Source organism: Notamacropus eugenii, chromosome 3, assembly GCF_028372415.1.
Source record: "Notamacropus eugenii isolate mMacEug1 chromosome 3, mMacEug1.pri_v2, whole genome shotgun sequence".
Lineage (NCBI taxonomy): Eukaryota > Metazoa > Chordata > Mammalia > Diprotodontia > Macropodidae > Notamacropus > Notamacropus eugenii.
In genome coordinates this window covers 38,994,803-39,022,676 of record NC_092874.1, presented here as the reverse complement: position 1 = coordinate 39,022,676, position 27,874 = coordinate 38,994,803, and the positions used below count along the sequence as shown (strand labels likewise).

General features: G+C 40.9%; 1 protein-coding gene across 1 annotated transcript in view; it reads right to left on the bottom strand.

Moving 5' to 3' along the window:
* Nucleotides 1-27,874, bottom strand: part of COL6A5 (collagen type VI alpha 5 chain) — a 116,893-nt gene that overhangs the window by 42,083 nt on the left and 46,936 nt on the right. The window contains exons 11-27 of the mRNA XM_072651298.1: nucleotides 26,989-27,134; nucleotides 22,910-23,002; nucleotides 22,177-22,230; nucleotides 20,959-21,030; nucleotides 20,573-20,599; nucleotides 20,397-20,441; nucleotides 18,610-18,663; nucleotides 15,605-15,667; nucleotides 14,172-14,237; nucleotides 12,491-12,544; nucleotides 9,015-9,050; nucleotides 7,208-7,270; nucleotides 4,225-4,287; nucleotides 2,335-2,397; nucleotides 1,676-1,738; nucleotides 468-518; nucleotides 311-346 (exon numbers count right to left, since the gene is read on the bottom strand). Coding sequence (XP_072507399.1) covers nucleotides 311-346; nucleotides 468-518; nucleotides 1,676-1,738; nucleotides 2,335-2,397; nucleotides 4,225-4,287; nucleotides 7,208-7,270; nucleotides 9,015-9,050; nucleotides 12,491-12,544; nucleotides 14,172-14,237; nucleotides 15,605-15,667; nucleotides 18,610-18,663; nucleotides 20,397-20,441; nucleotides 20,573-20,599; nucleotides 20,959-21,030; nucleotides 22,177-22,230; nucleotides 22,910-23,002; nucleotides 26,989-27,134 — 1,049 coding nt within the window. The remainder of the gene's footprint in view (nucleotides 1-310; nucleotides 347-467; nucleotides 519-1,675; nucleotides 1,739-2,334; nucleotides 2,398-4,224; nucleotides 4,288-7,207; nucleotides 7,271-9,014; nucleotides 9,051-12,490; nucleotides 12,545-14,171; nucleotides 14,238-15,604; nucleotides 15,668-18,609; nucleotides 18,664-20,396; nucleotides 20,442-20,572; nucleotides 20,600-20,958; nucleotides 21,031-22,176; nucleotides 22,231-22,909; nucleotides 23,003-26,988; nucleotides 27,135-27,874) is intronic.

Below are 27,874 nucleotides of genomic sequence, written 5' to 3'. Positions count from 1 at the left end.
ATTTGGGGGAAATAGATAGTCAATTTTTATCAGCATAAAGGGTGCATAAAAGGTAGTAATATGAAATAAGTCTGGAAAGGTGTGTGACAAAGGAAAATGTAAATTTGAGAAAACCTTTTCCTACCTAGAAAACAATGTTCACCACTAGATACCCAGGACTATCTTCTGCTATTTTCCACTAGACATCTAAGGAGAAGTACCTCTGGTTATCTGTCCTTCCCTTCTGCCCTCAAGGCTAATCTGCATACACAAATAGATAAATAGATGTTTCCCATGATAGTAATTGCAATTTAAGTGATGCTCTAGGTACCTGGTTCCCACGGTCTCCTGTGTATCCTGTTGGACCCTGTAATTTGCAAGACAGAAAAAGAATAAACAAGTGCAGGCTGATCATTACTCAGTGAATCTGTACACATGTGGTTTTTGATTCACCAAATGAGAAAAGCTGCAAATCTTTTAATAATTACCTTTGCTCCTTTCCTTCCCTGGCGGCCATAGCCTGGAATGCCCAAGTCTCCCTGTGAATATAGGAGTGAATTTCAAATTTGCTGCATAAACTGTTTCTAACATCTCACATGCAGATATGCCTGACCAGGAGAAGGAGACCCTAGTAGGAGCGGTTCTTAGCCAAGTTAACTTGGAATCAGAAGAGTTTCTTTGGAGTAATCCTCCAAGGACCTGCTCAGGCAACTCAGGACCACCGCTAAGGAGAAAGGGTTGGAGAAAATAATGAAGGGGATCATCCAGGATAGCTATATGGCACAGCTACCTCCTTGGAGATTACAGATTTGCTCCAGGATACCAAAAGGAAGGATACAACCAGGGAAATTTCTCCCTCTCTAGTCGAGACTTGTGTTTTTTGCCATGATAAAAGCTGCTCCAAATGCAGAAAAGAGAGGAGACTAAGATGCCCTGGCAAGCATTCAGAGTCCTTGTATATTTCCAACTTTTCATCCCCAAAACTAACTCAGTATCTCTCCTTATATTTTTGCCTGATAAGCCAGTCCTGATCACAGATTTAGAGAAATGAAAGACACCTTAAGGACCATTGAGTCCCGTGCACACATGAAAAGAAAGTGCCCCTAGAACACACCCAACAAAGGTCATCCAGCCTCTGTGTGAAGACCTCCAAGAAACCCATCACTCCTCCAGGCAGACCATTCCTCTTTGAGACAGCTAATTGTGGGAGAATCAGGCCTAAAGAAAGACTCGTCTTTCCTTCCCCAGACCTGTCCATCTCCTTTCTATTGTCCTTTTGATCTCTGGTTGGATAAGGGAAGGAAAAAGCAATCCTTTATTTTCTACTGAAAAGCAGGTCTAGTTATGAGCAAAAACAGTATGACTTGTAGAAGCCCCAAGTAAGGATTCTGAACCTTTTATGTGTCATGGACCCCTTTGGCTGTATAGTCAAGCCTATTGACCCCTCCTCAGAAAAATGTGGGTAAATAAATCAAATAAAATACATAGGAACGCAGAGGAAACCAATGAGATTAAAAATGTAATTTTCAAAGTATTTCCAAAAATAAGTTCATAGACTCCAGATTAAGAATCCATGTAAATAAATTCATCTGATCTTCAGTGAACTCAGAGTCCCCAAGGAGCACAGACTCTCTCTGTTAGGTCCCGTCTCCTTCCCATTCCAGAGTAGAAGATTGCTGACAAGAAAGATTCAAACCTGCATTCCACGTGATCCAGCTGGCCCCATGGTTCCTTTATCACCTGCAATTCCAGGTTCTCCCTATGGCATCAAATGAGAAGAGTGAGAGTCTGATAAAAAGTGACCTGGCTTCCAGATGAGGGTTCACCTGAGGCCCTGAGGACAAGTGCCCATAGGCACTTGGTGCAGGACAAAGGGCTCTCTAGCTAGTATTGGACCAGAACAATTTCTCTGTAACACCCTACAGGGCATATGTATCAGTCCCTTTTAATACATAAATATTGCTGCTCTGAGTATTAAAACAAAAACAGAAGGAAAAAGAGAATTTGGTAATCCCAGGAAAAGCTTCTTGGAACCCATACTGTTACTTCAGAAGAAACATGACCTCATGGAAAGGGGAGACCTGGCCGTCTAGTCCCAACTCTGCCCCTAACCAGTCTGGTCATCCAAGAGAGTCACTCTCTCAACTTGAGTTTCCTTACCTATAAATTGATTCTTATAATAACTCTGTGAGGTAGGTCTTAGTCTCTTCCCTAGTTTATGGATGATGAAACCGAGGCTTGAGAAAAGGTGACTTGCCCAGGGTCACACAGTAAAGATCATCATTCAAACTCAGGTCTTTCCAAGCTCAGTGTGCAACCACACCATCTTCCAAATATAAAAGAAATAAGACTTACCTTCCTTCCCAAGGTTCCAGGTTTTCCAGGACTTCCTTTAGACCCTGCTAGTCCAGAAGGCCCCTGAAAAGGTAGACAAGATACAGAATATTTGTGAAAAATAAAGCTTTAGAAACACCACTAGAAATGCTTTTCTTCATTATATTTCTATGCCAAGTGAGCCCTTACAAGCCTTCTTTAAAAAGAACTGGTTCCACCTAATGAGAAGACCTGATGAGGGAAAATTGCTACCGTGGATGGACATCTGAGCCAAAAAAAGGAACTGGAAGGAGAGTGATGGTAACAGAAACTTTGGAAGAATGTGATCTTGTCACTGGTGAGAAAGAAGGCCTGCTTTCTAATCCTGCCTGTTAATCAACACATGGCATGTTTCTCTTTTTACACATCTGTAAAGTGGGATCAGTTCTCATCCATTTCTAACCCGTATCAATAGAATCTTAGCAAGATAAACCAGCATACGGACAATTAACTCTCAATCAGCTAATGACTGGAGTAGGTGGCAATGGTGTGAATAAACTGAAATGCCAAACAGACTCTCTCTATCTCTCTGTCTCTCTCTCCCTGTGTCTCTATACATTTAAACATATACACACATATGTATGTATATACATGTATGTATGTATACATTTATGCATGTGTATCTATAAATACATATGTGTGTATATATACATACACACATATACATACATAATATATGTAAATGTGTATGTGTATATATATATATATATATACGCATATACATACACACACACACACACACACTTTTTTTTTAAAGCCTCCTCTTCTATGTGGCTTTGGAATGGTTGACATTAAGTAGTAAGATTTTTACCTGTTCTGCTTGGCCTAAGGTTAAACGGGTTCATGTTGTCTGAAGGCACACTAAATGTGCCCCAGAAGGCCTGTAGCCCAGGGCTACAATGCTGAAGTGGGAAGGGTGTTTAGGGGCAGCACAGAGGTGATCTCATTCTCCTATGGAAGAAGCCAAGAGCCTGTTTCCAGGAAGCCATGATAATGTGTCATGGAAATGCCTTAGAGCATGTTCAGACATTCTGCACCTGGTTCCAATCCACTCCATGTGTGGTAAAGAGGAGGCTTATCGAATACTTGTGTAGCTTAGGATTGGGGTGCTTTCAAAGCATTGGCTATGGTCAGTTTCTTGGTGTGGCCTCTTTTCCAGACATCCAGAAGAGTGATAAACTGCTGAGGGCCTCTGGGTAGGGGCAGTGACCCAGATGCCCTGGCACCTAGAGTGGGTATGAAACCAAGAGTCTGTGGCCCTGCTCTTACTTCTCTCTCTGTTCTGCTTGTGAATAATGGAGGTCTGGCTACAGCCTAGTCAGCTTTGAAAGGTCAGGAGAGCTGAGAAGGGAGTCTCTTTTGGGTTTCGTTGGCCCACCAACCCTGGCCAACATCAAGTGTCCAAGGTGAGGAATGACCTTCAGTGCAGCATGAGCTGGGAGCCAAGACCCAGACTCATCCAGAAGTGATGCTGCAATTGGACACAAACTCAGTGGCACCAGAGCTGGCTTAAATCTGAGTCTGCTTTCCCCAGAGACAGAACTGGTGTAGAGGAGAATGTGTTCCCAAGGTATTTTGGGAATGTGTATTTCTGCTGTTATTATATCTGTGAAGTAAATATCCTTTTGCCAAAGCTAATCATTGTAAATGGTTTAACAGAATTGGAATATTAATCACTGGTGGCCAACCATAGGGGTGTTGATGACCTTAAGAAAAAGCACTCTAATCCACCAGGGCTACACCTCCCACACCTTGAGGGGGAGATGTAGCCTCCTGTTCTAAGAGAGCAGAGTTAGAGCCCTGACTACCTAAAAATGGATGATGTGTAAATGAAAGGAAAATCAGATCTTGGTGCATCATCATCTTGCCTACCTGAGGCCCTTTATTTCCAGGACTTCCTTTTTCTCCCTTCTGTCCAGTGTTTCCACTTTGTCCCTGGTTATGCCATTTGACACACAAAGAAAACACAAAGAATAATTCTTCTCAGCAAGTAAAGTGTGAGGGGCAGAAGTGAAAAGCTTATTTTCTTGCCTGATTCTTCAGAAAGCACACCCCAACCCACCACAAAACTCCACCCAGCAGCCCTTTTCTTTATTGTCCTGACATTGAAAGACAATGGTCTGGAGTGTTCAATTAAGCAACTCATCCATTCATTTGACAAACATCTGTGCAGACAAATTCAAAGAAATGAGCCAGCATATAAAACCCCAAGCCAGTGACGGTCTCCCATTAAGGTATCTGTGTCACGGCTGCCTTGCTAGGGCATCTTGATATGCCAAAGGTAAAAGCATCCTTAAAGATTGAATGTTGGGTGGCGTTCACAAAGGTAAAGTGTCTCCTCCATGAAGCATCCCCTGGAGTAGTCTATTCAGTTGTGGATGCCACAGTTTAAGAAGGCCATTGAGTAAAGCCACAGGGAATGCAGAAGATGGTGAAAGGCCTCGAGTTCATGATATATAAGCACCATTTGAAGGAGCAGGATATGTTTAGGCTGGATAAGAGAAGGCAATATTTGAAGGACTATCGTGTAGAAGAATTAGATAGTTTGGCCAGAGAAAACAGCCAGACAGTCAACAAGTATTTGTTAAATGCTTACTATGCACCAGGTACTGTGCTAAGTTCCGGACCATGGAAAATGGGCAGAAGTTGTAAAAAAGGCCAATTTAGGCTTAATGTCAGAGAAAACTTCATAAGAATTAGTTAGAATGGTTCAAAAGTGGAATGGCCTCCTTTAAGAAAGATGATAGGTCTTCCCTCTTTGGGGTCTTCATGTAGAGGCTGAGTGGCCATGTATCCAGTATGATATAATAGGGATTCCTTTTGGGGGTGGGGTACAATAGATAACAACTGAGCTCCCTTTCACTTATCAAATACTGTGATGCATGATTCTGCTGTGAGGTGGAAGAAATCCTGGAGGTAAAATGAACAGGGGCTGGTAATGTAAGAAATGTAGAGGATGAAGGAAATGGTCAAATGCAACTTTCAGGTTTCTCATCTGACTCACTTAAGGACAGTGGCCCCATTCACAGAAATCGGGAAGCTGGAGGAAGGTTAGATTTATGCAGGAAGATAATTGGTCCAGTTTCAGACATGTGTGATTTGAGACCATGGTGAAATATCCAGGTGGAGATAACCATCAGGCAATCAGAAATGCAAGACTGAAACATGAGGAGGAGATGAGGGTTACATAATCAGATTTGGGAATCACTTGAGTATTGGTGATAATTAAGTGCAAGAAAGGAGGTGAGATTATTCAGCAAGAAAATTTAGAGGGAGAAAAGGATAGAGAAAGGAGGGGATGTCCACACTGAGGGAATGAGAGGAAGATGAGGAATCAGTGAGTGATACCAAGAAATAATTCTGTTTGGGGAACAAGGAGAGAGAGGTATCATGGAATTACAGGATCAGAATCCCAAAGGCCATGCATGAACCCAACCCATGCATGAACAAAAATCGCCTTTCTGCTCTGAAGACCACCAGTGAGGGGAAACCCTCTATCTTTCCAAAGCAGCTCATTCTACTTTTCTACAATTCTAATTGTTGAGAACACTTCATCAGTGAAGGAGAGAGAATTGAGGAGGGAAGGGTGGTCGGCACTGTCAAGTGCTACAGAGAGGCCAAGGAAGATAATGCTTGGGAAAGGGACATTAGCTCCAGCAACTCATCTTTGAGAGAGCAGACTTAAGAGAATGGTGGGTTCAGAAGTCAGAATGAAAGGACACAAGGAATGAGTGATAAGGAAGAGGTGAGGGTAGGTGGCCAAGTCTTTTTCTATCAGTTTGGTAATAAGGGGTAGGATGATATCAATACCTTGAGGGAATGACAAGGTCAAGGGGGAGGGTTTAGTTTTTTCAAGAATAGAGGAAACCTAAACATGCTCCTAAGCAACAGCGCAACAACTAAAACATAGGGAGAGATAGAACATTTATATTATTATGACGATATATTATTATATTCTGAGAGGCATTTATATTATTGTGACAACAATAATGACAAAAATGATTTCCTTATATGTGACCCTATCAACTTTTTCCCCAAGGAGATTCTGGCATTCCTAGGGATGATAGGATTGAGTTGGTTGAACAACCCCCAAATGGTTAAATTTGTAATTGAATTAATTTTGAGACCTTTATTTTATAGAAACCTGGGCCTGGAACCCTAGACAGGAGAAATTGGTCAAAGTTGATGACCCACTAAGTGTCAAGTTGGGTCTCCTTTTCTACATGAAGGTCCCATATGGGCTCACCAATACTACTATTCCTGGAAATGAACTGTCAGTCAATTTTCCATCACTCTAGTCAACATTCCCTTTGACATCCCTGCCCTGACCCCCGTTTCCCCTTTATGCATTATCTTTCTCTGTTGGAATGTTAGTTCCTTGAAGGCAGGGACTGTATTGCATGCTTGTATTTGTAACCCCAGACCTAGATATAGAGCCTGGCACATAGTGGGTGATGAATAAGCTCTTATTCATTCATTCATTCATTCATTCATTCATTCATTCATCGAGGGACCTAAAATGCAGCAGACAAGTACCAAGGTAGAATCAATCTCATCTCCCTTCCTTATACCCTCATTTTATAAACCAGTGATAGGATCATGCATCTAATTCAATTCCTTCATTTTACAGTTGAGAGAAACTGAGGCCCAGAGACATTGGATAACTTATTCAGGATCACATAGTAAGTGGCAAGGTCAGGATTTGGACCAGATCTACAATGTAGGTTTCTGGGGATATAAAAAGAATGGACTGACATTTTTCATTTTGTCTTAAAACTAACACATGAAGAAATACCATCTATCAATAAGCATTTATTACTTAATTCAGGAATGTACTCAAAATATTCAACTGTACCTCAGTTCCTCTTAATCCTTCAGGTCCATCCTCACCCTTTGGGCCAACGTTTCCACTTAGGCCCTATGGGATAAATGTCCAGTATTAAAGCTTTCCTCAAGGCAGGATGATAATAATAATAAACACACACACTGATGTACTTCTTTGTGGTTCCTAAACCATTTCCCATGCAACACTGTGAGGGAGTTAGCACTCCTCCATTTTGTAGCTGAGGAGATTGAGACCCAGAGGACTTGGGTGACTCACTCAGGGTCAAAGTAGTAAATGTCAGAACTGAGACTTGCCTGACACATAAGTTTTTTCTCCTGGGCCACACTGTCTTTATCTCTATACTTGGCTTTTCCAATGGTGTTTCAGAAGATCCATCCAATTCAAACATAGCACACTGATAGCAAGGAGCTAGTCCCACTCATGGGTCTCAGGCTGAAATTCCCCCTTTTATTTTTTAACACTAAGAAATTCAGTGTCCTGGACTTCACCTCCCCCCATCATTCTGTTGATGAATTTCTCCCTCTTATTTCCCATTCAAAAATATCCATTTAAAAAAAATTCTGTTCTAGCATATTTACATGGAGTCAGATTCTGCCTATAAATCCAGTTGGCTTCACTCTAAATGAGCCCTGCCTGAGTACTCCCACCTGAGCAGAAAGGAGACTGGCAAATTGTTACCAGTGTATGGAATTATAAAAAGAGGAAAGTGGCTGGGTTAGAGATGTAGCCATTTTAGAGCGAGGAGGCACCTTAGAGACTGTTTATTGGATTTTGGCTTCAGAGTTGGGAGAGACATCAGGGACCATCAAAACCAGGAGATGCTGACCTTTTTAGTGTCATATACCCCTTTGAGAATTTCCTCCTGGAGCAGACCCTCCCTTCCTCCTGTTGAGAGCACCACCACTGGCTCTAGAATGGCAGCCTCAGAGTCATCCTCAGCTCCTCCCTTTGTCTCCCTCCCCCCAGCTGATTGGCTCTGAAGTTGTGTTGTTCCTGCCTTTGTAACATGTCTCATGTAAATCCTGTCTCTCCTCTAACACTGACAGCACTCCAGTGCAAGCTCTCATTATCTCATCCCTGGATGATCCCATAGTCTGCTGCTTGGTCTCCCTGACTCAACTCTCTCCCTATTCCAGCCCTTCCTTCACCAGACTGTCAACGTGATCTTCCTAATATTTCCTGTCAAGATACTCCAACCCCCTTACTGTGCCTGGCACAAGGCAACCTCATGACTATGAATGTTTTCACTGCTTTTTCTTTCTCCCCAGAATTTTCTCTCTCCTCCTCTGTGCTTCCTGACTTCCTTCTAATCTCAGCTAAAGTCCTATTTTCTGCAAGAAATCCTTCTTAATTATATTCCCTCCGAGATTATTTCCAATGTATCCTGTATATAGCTTGTTTATAGATTTAGAGACCAACCCTCTCATTTTACAGAAGAGGAAACTGATGCACAGAAAGGAAAAGTTGCTTGCCTAAGACTACAAAAGAAGTAGGTGATAGGACACAGACCCAAAGTTGGGTTTTCTGACTCCAGACCCATCACTTTTTTTTTTTACTACCCCAATGTCAGAAAAAAAGCTATTTACTTTACAGACAAGAAAACTGGACCCCAGTGTAGTGAGGTGACTTTCCTTAGGTGATGTACGTAGCAGAGCTGAGATATGAACCTGTGTGCTTTGACTCTAAATACAGTGAATCACATTGCCTCTCGACAAGATCCATCTTTGAATTCAGATCAGCTCATGCCCAACATCTGCATGTTGGAAGGCTCTTTCCTCATATGTGCAATAACGGGGAAGTGATACACAACCCGTACCTTTGGTCCATGGATCCCTCTTCGACCTGTTGGTCCCTGAAACAGAAAAGACAATGAAAATGTAGCTTTAAAATGAATCCAAAATCTTTGATGTTCGAAAACTTGCCTGATTGACACACATAATGAACACATCCTGAAAGATGTTTCCCTGAGGTGCTTTTTCTGTAGGACTTTCCATGCCAGGCACTTAATTACATCCTAATATTGGGAGGATTGATTGCAAACCAATCTAGAAGTCATTACAAATCCAGACGACATCCAACAGCCACTGCCAATTATCTGGGATATTGCTCTCCAGGAAACAAATGACCCTGGGGCCCAGGTTTTCCCCTCCTGTCTCAGAGGACACCCAGGGACTCTCTCAGCTCAGGGGCCTCCTCATGCATCAGCTCTAATTCAGAATGACTTGGGTTCCAAGGCTCACTTCCATCCTGGTCCCCTGGTCTCTAGGGCCCCCGGTGCTTTCCTGAGCCTGCTGCAATGCTTTGGAAATTGCTGATGGAGAATGGCAAATCATGTTTTAGCACCAAAGCCACCACCATTTTCATCAGAGAGCTGTTCATTCCAGGGAGTTTCTCCCCCGTCTCTGTGTTGGGAGCTGAGCTGAAGGCCAGAGCAGATACAACGGCTCAGCACCGTCATCTAGTGGCCACTTAGACTCTTCCAATTCTGACTTGTCAATCGTGAAATAACCAAACTGGAAAAAATAATCGAGACCCTCCTATCCCTGGAAATATTTCAAGTACAATTAATGAAATTCAGAGCCAAAAAGAGACTTAAAGAAAAAACAGAATAGGTGAGGAATATGAGATCTGCAGGAATGGGGAATATTGTGGCAAAGCACCTCTGGGAGAGGAGACATCTATGCCTTATCAGTCATTTACACCTCAGTATAAATGAGCCTAGCTCATGCAGCCTTGTGTGCAGGCATTAGCATGGGGGGAACAGTGTGGCACAGAAAGAAGAAAGAATGGGTAAAGAAAGGGGAAAGTAAAGGCACAACTTCATGATTCTGTCTAGGAAGCCCTCTGGACATCTGTGAAGACAGCAACAAGAGGAGGATGTGATTCTGTACGATCCAGGGTCCTCTCTAAATTGGGTATCCATTAATTACATCTAAAATGCATTATATCTAAATGGACATATCCATGTTGCCACCTAATGTGACATTTGGTCACTCGATGTAGTAACCACAGCAATGATAATGTTCTGGCTTCTGTCAGTGATTGTATAAACTTATCCTCATCCGAAGACTCCTCTGACTGATCTGTCCCACATGATTCACACCCCAAAAGTAGAGAAGATAATAGTGACAACAGTTATAAATGGCATACAGTGTTTTAAAGTTTGAAAAATACTTTATATACACGTTATCTCACTAGGGTTTCACATCAAGTCTACGTGGTATGGACTCCAAGTATTATTATCATGCCCATTTTATAGAGTAGGAACCTGAGGCTGAGAGGTTAAGTGAATGAATGAATAAAAAAAGATTTATTAAATGCTTACTATATGCCAAGCACTTCCCTACATGCTGGAGAAACACATAGTAATAGCCAATGATAATATTAAGCTGACATATATATGGTGTTTATTAAGTGCCAAACCCTGTGCTAAGTGCTTTATAAATATATATCATTTGATGCTCACAACAACTCTAAGAGGTAGGGGCTATGATTATCCCCATTTTACAGATGAGAAAACTGAAGCAAGCAAGGAGTTAAGTACCCTGCCTAAGGATACCCAGAAAGTGTCTGAGGCTGGATTTGAACTCCCATATGGCTGTCCCCGCAAAAGCAAGCTAGTTCCTATTCTTAAAAAATGCATACTTTAATTGAGATGATACATAAAAGAAAGTTTGGCTTTAGGTTATATGGAAAAACCCAAAGGTTTCAAAGGTCCAATGATCGTGCAAATGGGAAGTTCCAGGGGCCCTCCGGTCTAGTATGAAGAATGATTGGAACTTAACTCTATAATTCTAAGTCTGATGCTCTATTATTAAAAAAAACCCCAAGACATGATAAATTTCTAGGTGGAAGAAAGTCTGAGGTTCAGTGGGAGTAAGTCACACATCTAAGTAAATGTCAGAGCTGGAATTTGAATCTAGGTCTGTTGACTGTGCCTCTAGAACTCTTTCCATGACACCACCATCAATCACTCTAAAGGAGGAAGCAGAGAGCTTTTCTCTTAGAACCTAAAAGATATAAGGCTAACAAGGAGGGATGAGGACGAAATGAGATGATCAAGGCATAGACAACCAGAGTAAAAGACAAGAGAGGCACCATGGGGATGTAGAAAAAGATCCGGCTGAACTAACGCCTACCCCTTGCGTAGCCTCTGAAAAACCCTGCTTGAAGGAACCCAATTAACGACTTTGATAACGTCAAAATTGGTTCAAATGAAAACATTTTCCCTTCTTAAGCCAACGAATATCCATAGGCACCGAAACCTCCATTAAATGAGGGCTCTTTGCTTCCTCTTTTCTCCCATTCTCACCTCCCCTGACAATTTCTATCTCCTCTCATTTACATTCCTTTATGTTCTTCCTGTATAACACAGGGCAAAGATTCAAAAGATATTCACCAGAAGCAGGTGGTAAAGCCTCACTAAGACGATCACATACTTTTTCTCTTGAGAATTATGATTTGAGACAAACATGGTTGATAGGAACTTAACCATATTTCTGCACAATTTATTCCTGTTCATTTCCCTCTGGAGGAGGGCGTCCAGCAGAGCCACTAAGAAAGGGAGCCAAAATTTGGCATTGATAACCAAGCCAAGTAGTTTCATTACCTCCCTTGAACCAAAGTGCCAAGCCAGAGATAGGAGCCTTTGCCTGTCCTTTGGATGTTGCTAATGAAGAACACATGATTTTCCCCTTTCATGATCTTTGCGCCGTAGAAACACTTCCAACTATTGTAAATGGTCATCTCTAACTTCAGTAAGGAAATAGTCATCAAATAATAAGGTCATCCACCAAACCTGTTATTCTCTCTTAAAACACACACACACACACACACACACACTCTAATCTTCTTCCACCAACCCCTACTTGTGCTAGTTTTGCAAAGGGCTATTTATCATCATCACCAACTTGTTTTGATCTTTTCAAATCTTCCCTGATTTGTTTTTCCCATCTGCCAAATGATGGGGGCGGAAAAGGGGGTGGGAGGGTAAAGAGAAGTAGAAACTTTTACTCATTTTGTAGGAATTTTGTGAACTTAAAAAATTCAAAGTACATCTGGCCAGCACAGAAGGAACTTTTAGAAAACCTAAATTTATTTCAAATCTCTTCAGATTTACCCGGCAATGTCTTTCCTAGATGCTAGAAACTATGTTTCCGATTATGGATCCCCTAACTCTCCATTTTGTATAACAACATATGTTGTTGTAATATACAACATATACAACATTTTGGATATACAACAGGTGTAACAAGACAGGGAAACATAGAATGTACCCATGACCCCTCTTACTATATCTCCTCTCGAGTTGGGCTCGCCATCTGTGCCTTTCTGCCCTCTTCGACCCTGGAAATAAAATACAGTATTCAGATTAACATTCTCAGATACTTCAGAATCAATCATGCTTTCTCCAACTTCAAAGTCCGCCCTTCTAGAATCTTCTGAGTATTGCATCTACCAACTAAGTATCCATCAAGATCATAGAATCAAAGATTTAGAGAAGGAAGGAATTTTAGAAACTAACTAGGCTAAATAGATAAGGAAGCTGGAGCCTAAAGAGATGAAATCATTTCTTCAAGGTCACATAGGAAGTAAGGCAGGGTTGGAACCCAGGTCCTCTGACTTCAGAGCTTTCCAAGGAATCCTGAAAACATGGTCTCTGTGGCTCCTTATAGACTATCCTGGCCAGAAACTTAATAGTTTCTTCTCCAAGTGTTTATTCTGAATTTAAGGAAATCAGAAACTTTAATAATAATAGCTAACATGTAAATAGCAAAGTACTTTGTATATATTGTGATAACACATATACACAGTGAAACAAAAACATTAATATGAACAAACATATAAATAGTATACATGTAATATATTACATATATGTATATATATTAAATAGCACCTTACGGTTAAAGCACATCATGTATACAGTTATCCCTTCCACATCATGACTTCTCCCATTGTGGTTTCAACACATGGTGGGTCGACATAAGAAATTAAAATGGAAATTTGGGGGGAGTTCTGTGGAAGCCGCAGACAACAAAGAAAGGCCAGCAGAAGAAACAAACCCTCTGGCCAGATACTTAACCCAGATTTTACAATGAAGAACTGTGTATGTGTGTTCATCCTTCGTTGCCAAAGAAGACCATGCCATCAGAGAAATGATGACATGACTGGCCCTTGATTTTGTTTTGAGTGAGGGAGGGCTGCGCAGATCACCAACCTCACGTCTCCTCCAGAGCCATCTGAATCCAGTGACCAGATATTCATCAGGATGACTGGAGATGACTCAGGATGAGGTAATTGGGGTTAAGTGACTTGCCCAAGGTCACACAGCTAGTGAGTGGCAGGTGTCTGAGGTGAGATTTGAACTCAGGTCCTCCTGACTCCTGCACTGGTGCTGTATCCACTACACCATCTAGCTGCCCTCTAAAAGGAAAAGAAAAACTTCAGACTTCTCTGGTATGAAGGGAGGGCCAAAAGATTTTATGTGGATTTTCCAGATTGTGGGGGCACTGCACCCTTAGCCTCCACAATGTGGCAGGGAAAATTGTATTATCTCATTTGAGCCTTGCAACAACCCTACACTCTGGGTGCTGTTATTGCTCCCATTTTATAGATAAGAAAACTGAGAATAGAAGATGAAATGACTTGTCTGAGGCAAGTCAGGTTTTAAACTCAGGTCTTCCTGACTCCTAAGACCTGTGATCTATTCACTATACTACCTGCCTGTCTCATTTTAATATGAATTTGTAAAAGATAAATAGAAACATATTACTTAATAGATTTTCTTTAAATTGTCAACTCCACAGGGGCAATAAATTTAACTTGATTTCTAATGAAATGTTCTCCTACAACTTTTCAGGATGATTTTTGTGTCTCTGTAGAGGCAGGTACATGTGTTCATTTCTGTTAAGGTCATTAGACATATGTCAAGTTGAATGAATCATCGTAGAAAAAGTACAATTTGTAATATTACTTGTCGTCCTTGCTGTCCTTTGGATCCCTTAGATCCTCTGAAGACATTGTCATTTCCAGGCTCACCCTAAGGAAAGAGGAGATCAGAGATAGTATGAATTCTTTGGGACTTTGCCCCAGATGCCAACATGGGAGAGGAAGCTTGTGCTTCCTCTCCTGTTCTTCCACCCCATGGAGTGTTAGACTGGCCCATTTCCTTTCCTAGATCCTGGGCTGCCTTTCCTTAGTGTCTCAACTTGCCATTCCTTCGGGGCCTATGACCAACATGGCCCTTTCCTGGGAACTGGTGGCAAAGGCAGCTGTCATCTCTCCTACTCAGTAAAAACTCAGCTCTGCCCCTCCCTTGTCCCCATCTTCTTTTGCCTTCCCTTCATTGTACCTTCTGGACCTTCATCTATTGTTGACAAAATCCCCTTCACCCTGGTCATCTCTTCCTATGCCTTCCATCTTCTGGTGCTCCCTGAAAACTAGCTTCTTCCTAAGGTACCACATCCCTTGGCACTCTCTCTATGGGTGGTTTCTTCTTTTCTATACCACCAGGAGAGAGTTGGTGCCATGACACCATCATCCTGCAAGCATCTTTCTGCTCCTTTAAAGACGGTGCTATCCTGTGTAGAGACTTGGTGCTGCCATCAGTGGACCTCCAGCTCAGTCTCGCTCTTTGCTGACAAGTTCAGTAACTGACCCTAACCGTGTCCCCTTCAAACACCTTTGTGTCCCAGTTCCTCAACCTCCTCTACTTCCTTGGCCCTTGTCTCCATCATATCCCTACCTAACACAGGTGTGGCCATACCTTAGACCATCTCCCTCCCCGTAAAACTAAAATGGCTTGGGGAACTAGAATTTCTAGTTATAATTCTGGATAAAGCAAGTTTAAGACCAAGTATACTTATACTTTCCCCAATAAAAATAAACCCAAAAGTCATTAGTGAGTGGGAAGAAAAGCAGATAATATTCTAAACTCTCAGGCTAAGAAAACGCACTAAAGAAAAATATATCCCTTAAGGGGAAGAGATTCTTCCTACAAGGTTATAAGGCTTCTCTGATGCAAAGGAACACCCTCTGCTAACAAATTCCCAAAGGCTCATTGTGTCCCAGGACTGACTAAGACAATTCTCCAGCCAGGAAAGGGGCCATATCCTGATTTCCCAGTATCCACAGCATGACCGATGATGCTTTTATCACAGATAAATGGCATCATTCCAATGTAATGGATTTCCAGGTCTGTCTTCAGCATAACTATGTGTGACATGCTAATCTCTTTCTCATAGCAGATCTCATAAAAGATACTATTTCCATTAGAGTCTCTAAGACTTAACTGGGCTTTTTCCAAAGTTCACTTATCAATATAGTAGCATGATCCATATTGGGTATTGAAATGGAATGTGAGTCCCAACCGTACAATACGAAGTCAGCTTAGCCCCTGAAACTTACAGGATCTCCTGGAAATCCCTTTCCGCCACGGACACCAGGGGTGCCTCTGGTACCTAGACTTCCCTGTAAACAAAAAAGTTCTGAGTGAGAATATAGTTCACTTTTAGGATGACATCATTTTATAGTAAGTTTTGCCCTAAAGAACATGAAATGCCAACAAATCCTATATGAAAAGGAAAACTAGCTTTCCAAATCATCATTATCTCAATTATTCTGTCCTGGATGAAGTGCCTACTATGTGCCTCGCACTGTGCTAAGCATTAGAACCAGGTTCCCTGTGGCTTTAACAGTCTGTGGTAAATTCTCAGTTTGCCTGGTAGCTGAAAAAGTTGACTTAATTTCTAGCATCGCAATAGGGAGAAATTAAAACAGGAAAAGGTACAAGGTGAAAACGTTCACAAGGAGGGGTACAATTTGCTGAGATGGACGTCTTTTGTACATGAGATTTGCTTGTTCTTTTAAGAAATATTTTTAAAATCATGTTAAATACAATGCATTGTATGGGAGCTATAAAAATAAAGAAGATGCCATCCTTGTCCTGAAATCAGCTGGGAGAAAAGAAAGATTCATCTTGCATCTTACCATTTTCCTGTAGGTCATCTACAATTTGATTCTTCTGTGGTTGTGGTATTATCTAATTGACAACTATGGAGAGTCTACTTCAAGGTATTTGTGCTCTTACAGATGGTGCAGCTTACAACTCATCTATGCCTCCTCATGATTCATGACTCTTATTCATATCCTTCTCCTTTAATCCTCTGCATGTGTTCCACCCAAGATGCTGGGCAGTGGGTGGGTCTCCCCCAGTTTCTTGACATTACAGGAATCTCAACAGAGAATATGAGCTGTCCACCTGTCACTTCCCACTCTTCCATATGACTGCCTCACTTCCTTTTTAGGTTCGATATCTCCCTGATATCTTTTATATTGATTTTGGTCTATAATTCTTTACTACTCAGTCAAATTATGGCAATGATGTCCATTGTTTTTATCCCTCAGATAAAGCCTTAGTTAAAGAAAATATTTAAAATTTTTTTTAGTGATTCTAAGTGACTGTAGATTGTGGAATACCACAATCTCCACAAGGTTGTGGACTACTCATCAGGTTGTGGGCCACTCAACAGGAGATTACTGATTTTTAAAAAGGGGAGGCTTATAAAAATCATTGAAAACATTATGTAATTTAGCTGATGATCTAGCCCATCTTGTCCTCATTGTCCACCTGCAATGCCTATCTAAGACTTATGTACCAGATGGTCTAACTCATCAGACTACCCTTAAAACAAAGTATAATCTGGACAATATATATTCTTCATTCACTTCTTCTTTTTCCCTAGGGTGGTTTGCTGCATGGATCTCTTTAGGGGGACCATGGAACTCAGTGAAGAGATCATATCCAGTTCCAGGGAATGATATGATAAGCATCTACAAAGACAGGCATCTGAAGAACTCACCATTTGTAGGTACTTACTCTTCTATAGGCATCTTTGGTGAACATATTGCTTCCTGTTTTCTGCCGTATTTTAAATCAATATTTAAAGAATAATTAAACAAGGTCATCTCTACAATTGTACTTAGAATCATGGGTTATCTTATTAATGCTGTATGTTGCTCTACCAGTCAAATGTTTGTAATAAATAAATTTTAAATACAGAGGGGACTCTATTTTTTTTTATATTTCTCAAATGTGTGACTATGCAAATTTGATCAGTTACAGAAAATCACCCATAAAGTCTGCCTATTCCTTTCTCATATTTTTATTAAGGGTATCCTCACTTTCTGCACAGAACATTCTCATAAAATCCTGATAGAAACCAGAAAGTAGAATAGGGGTAGGCGGCTGCCAATATCTTCCACACCTCCTTTTGGAAGAGGATAATAATATCTTCTATAATATTTTTCATTCTTTTGGAATCTTCCTCTTTGAGAGATATTAAAAGTTGATCTCAAAGTGTCTTTAAAATTCTGCCACTGCCTGTACTGATTTCTTCTGTAAGTGTGTGATCTGGTTTAGCCATTTTTCTCAATGTCACCTAAGTACCTTTCTCACTGCCTTACTTAGGCCATTGGGTACTGAAGCAGTAGAACGCAAATATGGCACTTCTACCACCATGGATGATGGAATTAGATGATCAGAAATGCTGGCAGGTACATTTCATTTGGTGTCAATTGCCTTCCCAACAATTTAATCTATAAATGCTTCCAGGATGATTAGATGCATCGCAAGTCAAGTTTTATTCAAGCTTTTCTTTTTGTACACTGAGTTTTTCTCTTTTTATGGTGTGATATTGGTGGTAATCTTTCAACTGTGAGGCATGAAAGGACTGTAGACACCCAGCAAATACTACTGAGTTCTCTGGATACTTCTATCTTAAGGATTCTCATCCTGCTTTGGAGCTAAGTGTCATACTCTAAAGCCATGGGAAGAAACACATCCATGGTTTTTTCATGGTGATAGTCATCTGTGCCATAAATATTTAAGAATACTCATGCAGCATAAATAAATGTATGCATATCAGTAAATAATAATTAATATTTCTATATCACCTTCAAGTTTCAAAGTGCTTTCTATACATTATCTCATTTGAGCCTCACAACATTAAGCAAACAAACAAACAACCAGAACTGCCATTTCACTGCCAAAGGGAGTTCCCAGTGTGGAAACGCTCTTTGCCAATGGAGATGGGTACTTGTCCTGCAATGTAGAGTGTCTGAGACACCGAGAGGTTAAATGTAAGTATGTAACTGAGGTAAGATAATAACCCAGGTCTTCCTGATCCCAACGCTGGCTCCAGGTACACTGTACAATATTGCTTCTCACTACAGAAAATATCCTCATTTTGCAGATGAGGACAGTAAGGCTCAGATGTTACATGACTTGCCCTTGGTCATAGAACGAGTAAGAGTAAGGCAGGGAGGTGGGGGTGGTTTGAATCTGGATCTTCCTGACTCTGAGTACTGACACCACAGTGCCCTGACTTCTTGTAGGTGTTAGCAAACCTTACCCGGGATCCTGGGTCCCCTTTCTCTCCCTTCTTCCCTGGAATTCCATGGAAGCCCTGCAAACAGAAAAGAAAAGGAGATGTGTTTTTTTCTTCTTTTTATATGCCAAGTTAATGCTAAAGAGCTGGGCTCATTGCCTGAAGTCTCATCTTCATGGAGACTGATTATGCTTTGCTACTCAACACCTCCTCTGCTACCTCTCTCCTCCGACTGGAGGGCTTGAGGATGAATGCCTCCCAAAGCCTCCTTCTACAGAGGGCTTGGAATTTTCCAGTTAACTTCATTTTCCATTAGTTGCTCTTCCTCCTTTCACCTCCATGACCATCATCATTCCCACCCTCTGGCAGCACCCTCTTCCTTTCAGCTTCTTTTCATATGTTGTCTTTCCCTCTTTGATTGTAAGTTCCTTGTTGTGAACTAGTCCAACCATTCTAGAAAGCAATTTGGAATTATGTCCAAAGGGCTATAAAACTGCATACCCTTTGACCCAGCAATACCACTACTAGGTCTATATCCCAAAGAGATCAAAGAAGAAGGCAAAGGACCTTTATATACACAAATATTCGTAGCAGCTCTTTTTGTGGTGGCAACAAATTGGAAATCGAAGGGATGCTCATCAATTGGGGAATGGTTGAACAAGTTGTGGTATCTGATTGAAATAACAAATGGTAATAGTTTCAGAAAAAAATTTGGGAAGACTTATGTGAATTGATGCAAAGTGAAGTGAGCAGAACCAGAACTTTGTACACAATAATAGGAATATTGCAAGATAATTTTTTAAAATTATTTTATTTGTTTTCAGTGTTCTACAATCACTTCCATATATCTTGGATTTTTTCCTTTCCCTCCCCCTCCTTCCCCATTACCTCCCCCCTCCCTCCCTAAGATGACGTACAATTTTGTATAGGTTCTACATATACATTCCTATTAAATACATTTTCACCTTAGTCATGTTGCATAGAAGAATAAAAATGAATGGGAGAAATCATCTGCTTCATTCTACAATTGAATTCCATAGTTCTTTCTCTGGATGTGGAAGGTATTTTGCCTCAGGAGGCCACTGGGAATTTTTTAAGTCCTTGCATTGCAGTGAAGTTCTAAGTCTACCAGAAAAATTCCTCACACACTGTGGTTATTGCCATGTACAAAGTTTTCCTGGTTCTGCTCCTTTCACTCAGCATCAGTTCATATAAGTCTTTCCAGGCCTCTCTGAAGTCTTCCTGTTCATTATTTCTTGTAGCACAATAGTAATATTGTATGATAATTAACTGAGTGGCTTAGCTATTCTGATCATGACAATGGTCCAAGACAATTCCAAAAGACCCATGAAGAAAAATGCCATCCACATCCAGAGGGAAAAGTGATGAACTCTGAATGCTGACTGAAGCATACTTTTTCAACTTTATTTTTCTCCTTTTTTTTTTAGTCTAAGTTTTCTTTTGCAACATCACTAATATGGAATATGTTTTGCATGACTTCACATGTATAAGTAACATCAAGTTGCTTGTCTTCTCAAAGAGGGGGGAAGGATGGGAGAAAGGGAGAGAATTTGAAACTCAAAATTTTAAAATACGAATGTTAAAAATTTATTTATATGTCAAATTGGTAAATATTTAACAAAATAAATTAAAACACTTTGAACAAAAGACTATAAGCTCCTTGAAGGCAGGGACCATCTTCCTTATTATTTGTATCTCCAGCCTTTAGTACAACGCCTGGCACCTAGTAGGTGCTTAAAAAGTGTTTATTGATTATTGACTATTGACTACTGGATGAAGGGGAAAATTACCTCTTCTCCATTTATCCCATCAATTCCATAATCTCCTTCTTCACCCTGACAAAGCAAAAAAGAAACAAGAAGTATGTGTCAGAAGTCACTCTTTAACGAAGTATGGTTTGTGACCATGACGGATAGAACATTCTTAGGAACAAATATACAAATTTAGAAGGAAAATTTCACTGTACCTCAACTCCATCCATTCCTCTGACTCCCTGAAAGAGATTAAACATTAGTCATTTATAAATACAGATGGAAAAATAGAGGCAAAGGATTTTAGAACCCACTCATTTTACAGATGTCAGTACTGAGGCCTAAAATAGATGACATCGCTGAACTAAAATGTCTTAGGGTTTATAGACTTTTTTACTCTGTACAGACCCTAAGGGGGATATTGACTTGAATAAGAGTCAAGAGTGGAGATGGACTGTGACAAAGATAGAGGAGAAGGGAAAGAGAGGGAGGTGGGGAGAGGGAGAGGAGAGAGGGGAAAAAAGAAAGAGGAAGAGAGAGGGGAAGAGGAAGAGGGGTGGTGGAAAGGGAGACTTAAACAATATTTCCAACAGATTCTTACCTTAAGGCCCTTATCACCCTGACATCCCTGGGCACCTCTTTGTCCATCTGGTCCACTGTTTCCTCTTGTCCCCTGAGAAAAGCAACCAAAAACATTTAGATAAATCTCATCCAGTAAAATGGAGCTGAGCTGCTACTACAAACCTGACTTTTAGAAAAACTAACAGGACATGGGAAACGCCTCATAGGTAGTAGATGCACAAATAGACAAATCTACTTGTAAAGCTAATGCAGAAGGTCTCTCTCACCCCACCCCTTTGCCTCCCATCTCCCTCCTGAGCTGGCTCTGTAATTGAAATTCTCCAGTTATAGGGACAGGATCTGAACCTGTGACTTTATCAGTTTAGGGAATTTCCAGGTGAGTTTCCTTACTCTCTACCAGGGCAGGCCAAGACCTTCTCTAACAACTTGGAGTGTTAGAGAGTTGGGTTGAGAGTTGGGTTAAGTGATTAGCCCAGGGTCATATAGCCAGTGTGTATGAGAGAGGCAGGATTTGAACCCAGGTCATCTTGACTTCAAGGATGACTCTCTATCCTCCACCCCATGCTGCCTCAGAAATACCATCAAAGATTGCAAATGGATTCTTGGGCACCTCCCATGAAACTTATGCTGTGGTCCAAGATCTAGAAACCATTTCTTCTTGTGCCCACTCTCCCAGAGCTCTCTAAGGGCTTTGGGCAGCCCTCGCCAGGAATGGTCACATTGAGCCAAAGGAGCGACCATGGCTATTGCAAGAAGCCAGTTGACATGGGGTCCCTCCATAGGGCAGAGTTCACTAACTGAGAATGATTTAATAACATGAACCATGGAAAGGCATTCCTCCTGAGGAGCCTTCAAATGTGGTCAGGACCACCTCAGAGAATATGTGGGTTTGGGACTGTACACATTCTCCCTCACCCCCAACTCTGTCCCTCTTCCTCCCATGAAAATGTATTTATATAGGTGAAATTGGGTTAAGATGAGCACCAAGGAGAGCACAGATGGCTAGACTATAACTTTGCAAGTACAAGGGAATGGTGGCTCCATAACTACCAGAAACTTGGGATACAATGTAGCTAGTGTGGGGAAGGAGGCCTGGGCCAAAAAGGAGCTCCAGGCCACCCAACCATTAGATGGAAGTCAACTGGTTTTGCCCCAAGTGTTCACCCTGCAGCCCCTGACAGGAGGCCAAAAGCTTTCCTGAATGAAAAGCAATCAACAAGGAGTCAGAATGACCCACTGGTTCTCCTTCTTCTCCTCTGTGCCCTTGGCTGCCCTTCTGGCCCAGAGATCCCTGTGGAAGAAGAGAGAACAGCATGTAAGTCATGACCATGGAGCTGAACCCATGAAATCCTTAGGAGTTTGAATCAAAGTCCTCATTCTAGCTTACTCTGTGTGCTAGGCCTGAGGAGGGGACAAGCCAGCCAGTCCTCCTTTTAGAAGATAAAATTTTTGAGCTCATTTCTGGTTGCCATTCCCTATGGAAAAAATGCTCATGAAGCACATTCCAAGCCTAAAAGCAGCATAGAAATGCTGGCTGTTACTTAGGTCAGACAACATCAGCTCAAAGCATTTGCTACTTAGTACTTGTGTGATGTTGAGCAGTCACTTAACTACAACATTTTTTTTTCTGAAAAATCAAGGACTAGATTATAGGGTTTAAGTGACTTGTCCAGGATCACACAGCTTGTAAGTATGTCTGAAGTCAGTTTTGAACTCAGGTCCTCCTGACTTAGGCGCTCTACCTGCTAAGACACCTAGCTGGCCCTAGATTGGATCTTAACTAAGGCTCTACAGACAAATTTTATGGGGGGGGGGGGTAGTCTGTGAATTTGAATGGGAAAAAATTGCATCTCTTTTTTCCCCACTAATCTCTAACTGAAATTTAGTATTTCCTTTATTTAAAAACATCATTCTGAGAAGGGGCCTCACCAAACAGCCTAGAGCAAAATCCTAGAAAATTGTAGAAGCACCTTTGAGCCTCTTGATCCTGTAAATCCTGGTGCTCCTGGAGCCCCTGAACACTTGCAAAAGGCACAGCAGCAATGTCTCTCTGCAATATTGTCCTAGAGAGGAGAAAAAGTGCATGAGCATCCTTCTTCCAGAAAGGGAAGGGAATGGACATTTCCACAGCATTTGCTGTATGCCAGGCACTGTGCTGAGAGCTTTACAAAGGTTATCTCATTTGATCTTCACAACCACCCTGGGACATAGGCGCTATCATTTAGCCCCATTTGACAGTTGAGGAAGCTGAGGCTAACAGAGGTTAGGTGACTTGCCCAGGGTCACGCAGTAAATGTCTGAGGTCAGATTTGAATTCAGACATTCCTAACTCAAGATCCAGTGCCCTCTACCCACTGCACCATAGTTGCCTCTTAAAAAAAGGGGGGGTGGAGCCAAGATGGCAAAGACGAACCTGCTATAGCTCTCCCCCCATAGTCCATAAAATACCTGTAAAAAATGACTCTAAACAAATTATAGAGCAGCAGAAGTCACAAAACAACAGAGTGAAAGAGATTTCCAGCCTAAGACAGCTTGAAAGAATGATAGGAAAGGTCTACCACACTGGGCTCAGAGAGGAACACAGCCCAGCCTTGTCTGCTGGGCATGGCAGGGACAGGACTGTAGCAGACTTCAGGGTACAGAATCATGGACAGCAGCTGCAGTTCCCATATTTTTCAACCTGCAAACACCAAAGATAGCTTCAAAGGTCAGTAAGAAAGCTCTTTCACCTGAGTGAGAAGGGAGCAGGGTCCAGTCCTAGCCCTGGCCCCAGGATGGTGGAAGTCACTGTGACACAGTGTCCATTTTTGGAGTCCTCAGCCTAAAGACCCTGGTGGAACAGAGTGGTTTATCTGCATCTCAGCCCTGAGTGGTGGCCCTGGAGTGAGGAGGAGCTCTGGCATGGTGGAGTTCAAGGCAGTTGTAGAGAGGGAAACCTACTCCCAGATCCCGGGCACAAAAGCTTGTCGTTGCTTCCAGATCAGAGTACAGGTCAGGAGAGGAGTAAACTCCTCTCACTTGATTGTGCCACCTTGGAGGAACTGAGAAGTTATAGGTCCCTAGAGCATGCCTTCCACTTGAGAAAGGACTCAAAAGTCAGGTAACTGGCTGGGAAAATGCCCAAAAAAGGGAAAAAATATAAGACTATAGAAGGCTTGGTAAACAGGTATTTCTTCCATCCTTTTGAATGAGGAAGAAAAAAGAATTCCATCAGAGGAAGACATAAAATTCAAGGCTTCTACATCCCAAACCTTCAAAATAAATATGCAATGATCTCAGGTCATGGAAGAGCTCAAAAAGGATTTTGGAAATCAAGTAAGAGAGGTGGAAGAAAAATTGGGAAGAGAAATGAGGGTGATGCAAGAAAATCATGAAAAGCGAGTCAATAGCTTGCTAAAGGAGACCCAAAAAAATGCTGAAGAAAATAACACCTTTAAAAATAGACAAACCCAAATGGTAAAAGAGATCCAAAAAGCCAATGAGGAGAAGAATGCTTTAAAAAGAGAGTTAGCCAAATGGAAAAGGAGATTCAAAAAGCTCACTGAAGAAAATAGTTCTTTAAAAATTAGAATGGAGCAGGTAGAAGCTAATGACTTCATGAGAAACCAAGAAATTACAAAAGAATGAAAAAATAGAAGACAATATGAAATATCTCATTGGAAAAACAACTGACCTGGAAAATAGTTCCAGGAGAGACAATTTAAAAATTATGGGGCTACCTGAAAGCCTCATAATTTGAGATCAAATTTGATCAAAAAAAGAGCCAAGACATCACCTTTCATGAAATCATCAAGGAAAACTGCCCTGATATTCCAGAACCAGAGGGTAAAATAAATATTGAAAGAATCCACCAATCACCTCCTGAAAGAGATCCAAAAAGAAAAACTCCTAGGAATATTGTAGTCAAATTCCAGAGTTCCCAGGTCAAAGAGAAAATATTGCAAGCAGTCAGAAAGAAACAATTTGAGTATTGTGGAAATACAATCAGGATAACACAAGATCTAACAGCTTCTACATTAAGGGATCAAAGGGTTTGGAATATGATATTCCAGTGGTCAAAGGAAGTAGGATTAAAACCAAGAATCACCTACCTAACAAAACTGAATATAATACCTCGGGGGGGGAATGGTCATTCAATGAAACAGAGGACTTTCAAGCATTCTTGATGAAAAGACCAGTGCTGAATAGAAAATTTGACTTTCAAACACAAGAATCAAGAGAAGCATGAAAATGTAAACAGGAAAGAGAAATCATAAGGGACTTACTAAAGTTGAACTGTTTACTTTTCTACACAGAAAGATCATATTTGTAACTCTTGAGACTTTTCTCAGTATTTGGGTAGTCAGAGGGATTATATACATATAGACAGAGACCACAGGGTGAGTTGAATAGGAAGGGATGATATCTAAAAAATAAAATTAAGGGGTGAGAGAGGAATATATTGGGAGGAGAAAGGGAGAAATGGAATAGGGCAAATTATATCCATAAAAGAGGCAAGAAAAAGCTTTTTCAATGGAGGGGAAAAGGGGAAAGGTGAGAGGGAAAAAGTGAAGTTTACTCTCATCACATTTGGCTTAAGGTGGGAATAACATGCACACTCAATTTGGTATGAAAATCTATCTTACACTACAGGAAAGTAGGGGAGAAGGGGATAAAGGTGTGAGGGGGAGGATAGAAGGGAGGGCAAATCAGAAAAGGGAGTAATTAGAAGTAAACACTTTTGGGGAGGGACATGTTCAAAAGAGAGAATATAATAAATGGGGGGCAGAATAGGATGGAGAGAAATAGTCTTTCATAACATGACTATTATGGAAGTTTTTTGCATAACTACATATGTATAGCCTATATTGAATTGCTTGCCTTCTCAGTGGGGATGGGTGGGGAGGGAGGGAGGGAGAGAAGTTGGAACTCAAAGTTTTAGGTACGAATTTTGAGAATTGTTTTTACATGCAATTGGGAAATAAGAAATACAGGTAATGGGGTATAGAAATCTATCTTGCCCTACAAGAAAAGAGAGAAGATGAGGATAAGGGAAAGCTATGATAGAAGGGAGGGCAGATTGGGGGAGGGGATAATCAGAATGTATATTGTCTTGGGGTGGGGGAGGGGAGAAATGGGGAGAAAATTTGGAACTCAAAATCTTGTGGAAACGGATGTTGAAAACTAAAAATAAATAAATAAATGAAACGACTTCGTCCAGGTTAATGTTTTCAAAGTTTCAAATGGAATCAAACCAAATGAGTCTTTATTAAACACCATGGACCAAGAGGAACATAAAGGTGAAATGAGATCTTGTCTCCTGGACCTTACGTGCTGTTAAGACAATAAAACCCACTCCTAGGTACATAAATACAACATGCATACAAAATAAATAAACCTGGTCCCCACCTACGTTTCCAATCTTCTTATGCCTTATTTCCTCTTACAGACTCACCAATCCAGTGACTCCCTCCTCACTGTTATTCCTTGAATAAGACCCTCCATGTCCAGAGTCTGGGAATTTGTTCCAGCTGTTCCCCATGCCTATAATATCCTACCCCTTCATCACTGCCTGGCTTCCCTGGCTTCCTTCAAGTCTCAGACTCTACAAAAAGCCTTTCCCCATTCCTATTGCTGTTACTGCCTTCCCTCTGTTCCAGTTTGCCCTGGGTATATTTTTATCTGCTTGTCTGTGAACTCCTTGAGAGCATGGGCTGTTTCTGCCTTTCTTTGTAACCCAGAGCTTAGCATGATTCCTGACACCAATCCTTATTGAATTATCCACCAAAATGGGACCTTGGTCCAATGTGAAGAATGGTTAGGAACACTTACTTTACTTTTACTTTATTTTACCATCCTATATGAATTTGAATAGCTTACTTTGGTGCTACCAAGAAAGAAAGGTTGAAGAAGAAAAGATATTCAGGTCCCTAAAACTTCTCCATTTAATGTGGGGCCTCAGAGGGATAACTGGGTACTCATTTAACCAAAGCCAATAAAAGGCAATCTCTTGCCACTCCTAATACAAATGTTTAAATCACCTTAATTTTGGACAACCAACTTAACTCACCAGGTACTTTGTCAGTGTGCTGTGCAGGTCTCTCATTCCAATGCTTAAATGTGTCTTGTATTCAAATCCTTTTCCAAATTCAATGGATGAAAAGTCTTCATGATGAGAGGTGGTATTCAGGGCAACAATAAACAAACCCATCAACCCTTATGAATATAAATAAGAGAGATAAAACATGAGTGGTCCAAATGAAAAAAAACCTAAATAGACACTTTCCCATAATAAGACATCATGCATAGCAATTAATGCATGTCTAATTATGTAACAAGTTTTTTTTTAAGCTCTTACGACAAGCCAGGCACTGTGCTAGTGTGGAATGTGGTGTAAGATGCTGTTCTAAGTCTAATTTTCTTCCACAATGCTTTCCATTTTTCCTACTTGTTATTATCAAATAGTGAGTCCTTTTATAGGTAATTCATGTTTTCAGATTTGTCTAACACCAGGTTACTGAGATTCATTATTTCTGATTCTCTCTTTTCTTATTTGTCTCATTAGTCTACTTTTCTATTTTTTAACCATTTCCAAATAGCTGATGAGTCCTACTTTATAATATAGTTTGAGGTCTGATAATGCTATTCTCTCTGCATCATTCCTATCTCTTTTTAAATTTTCCCTTCCACATTCTAGTTCCTACAAATGAATTTTGTTGTTAATTTGTCTAGCTCTGTAAAGCATCTCTTTTATTGTTTAGTGTAGTGTTAAATCTGTAATTCAGTCAGTCAAGAAACACTTGTTAAGTGTCTACTATGTGCTGGGCACTGGGGTAAATATTGTGGATACAAAGAGGGAAAAGACAATCCTTACCCTAACATATAGGGGAGGTAACAAGCAAACAAATATGTACTAACAAGCTATATATAGGGTATACATATATGTGTGTGTGTGT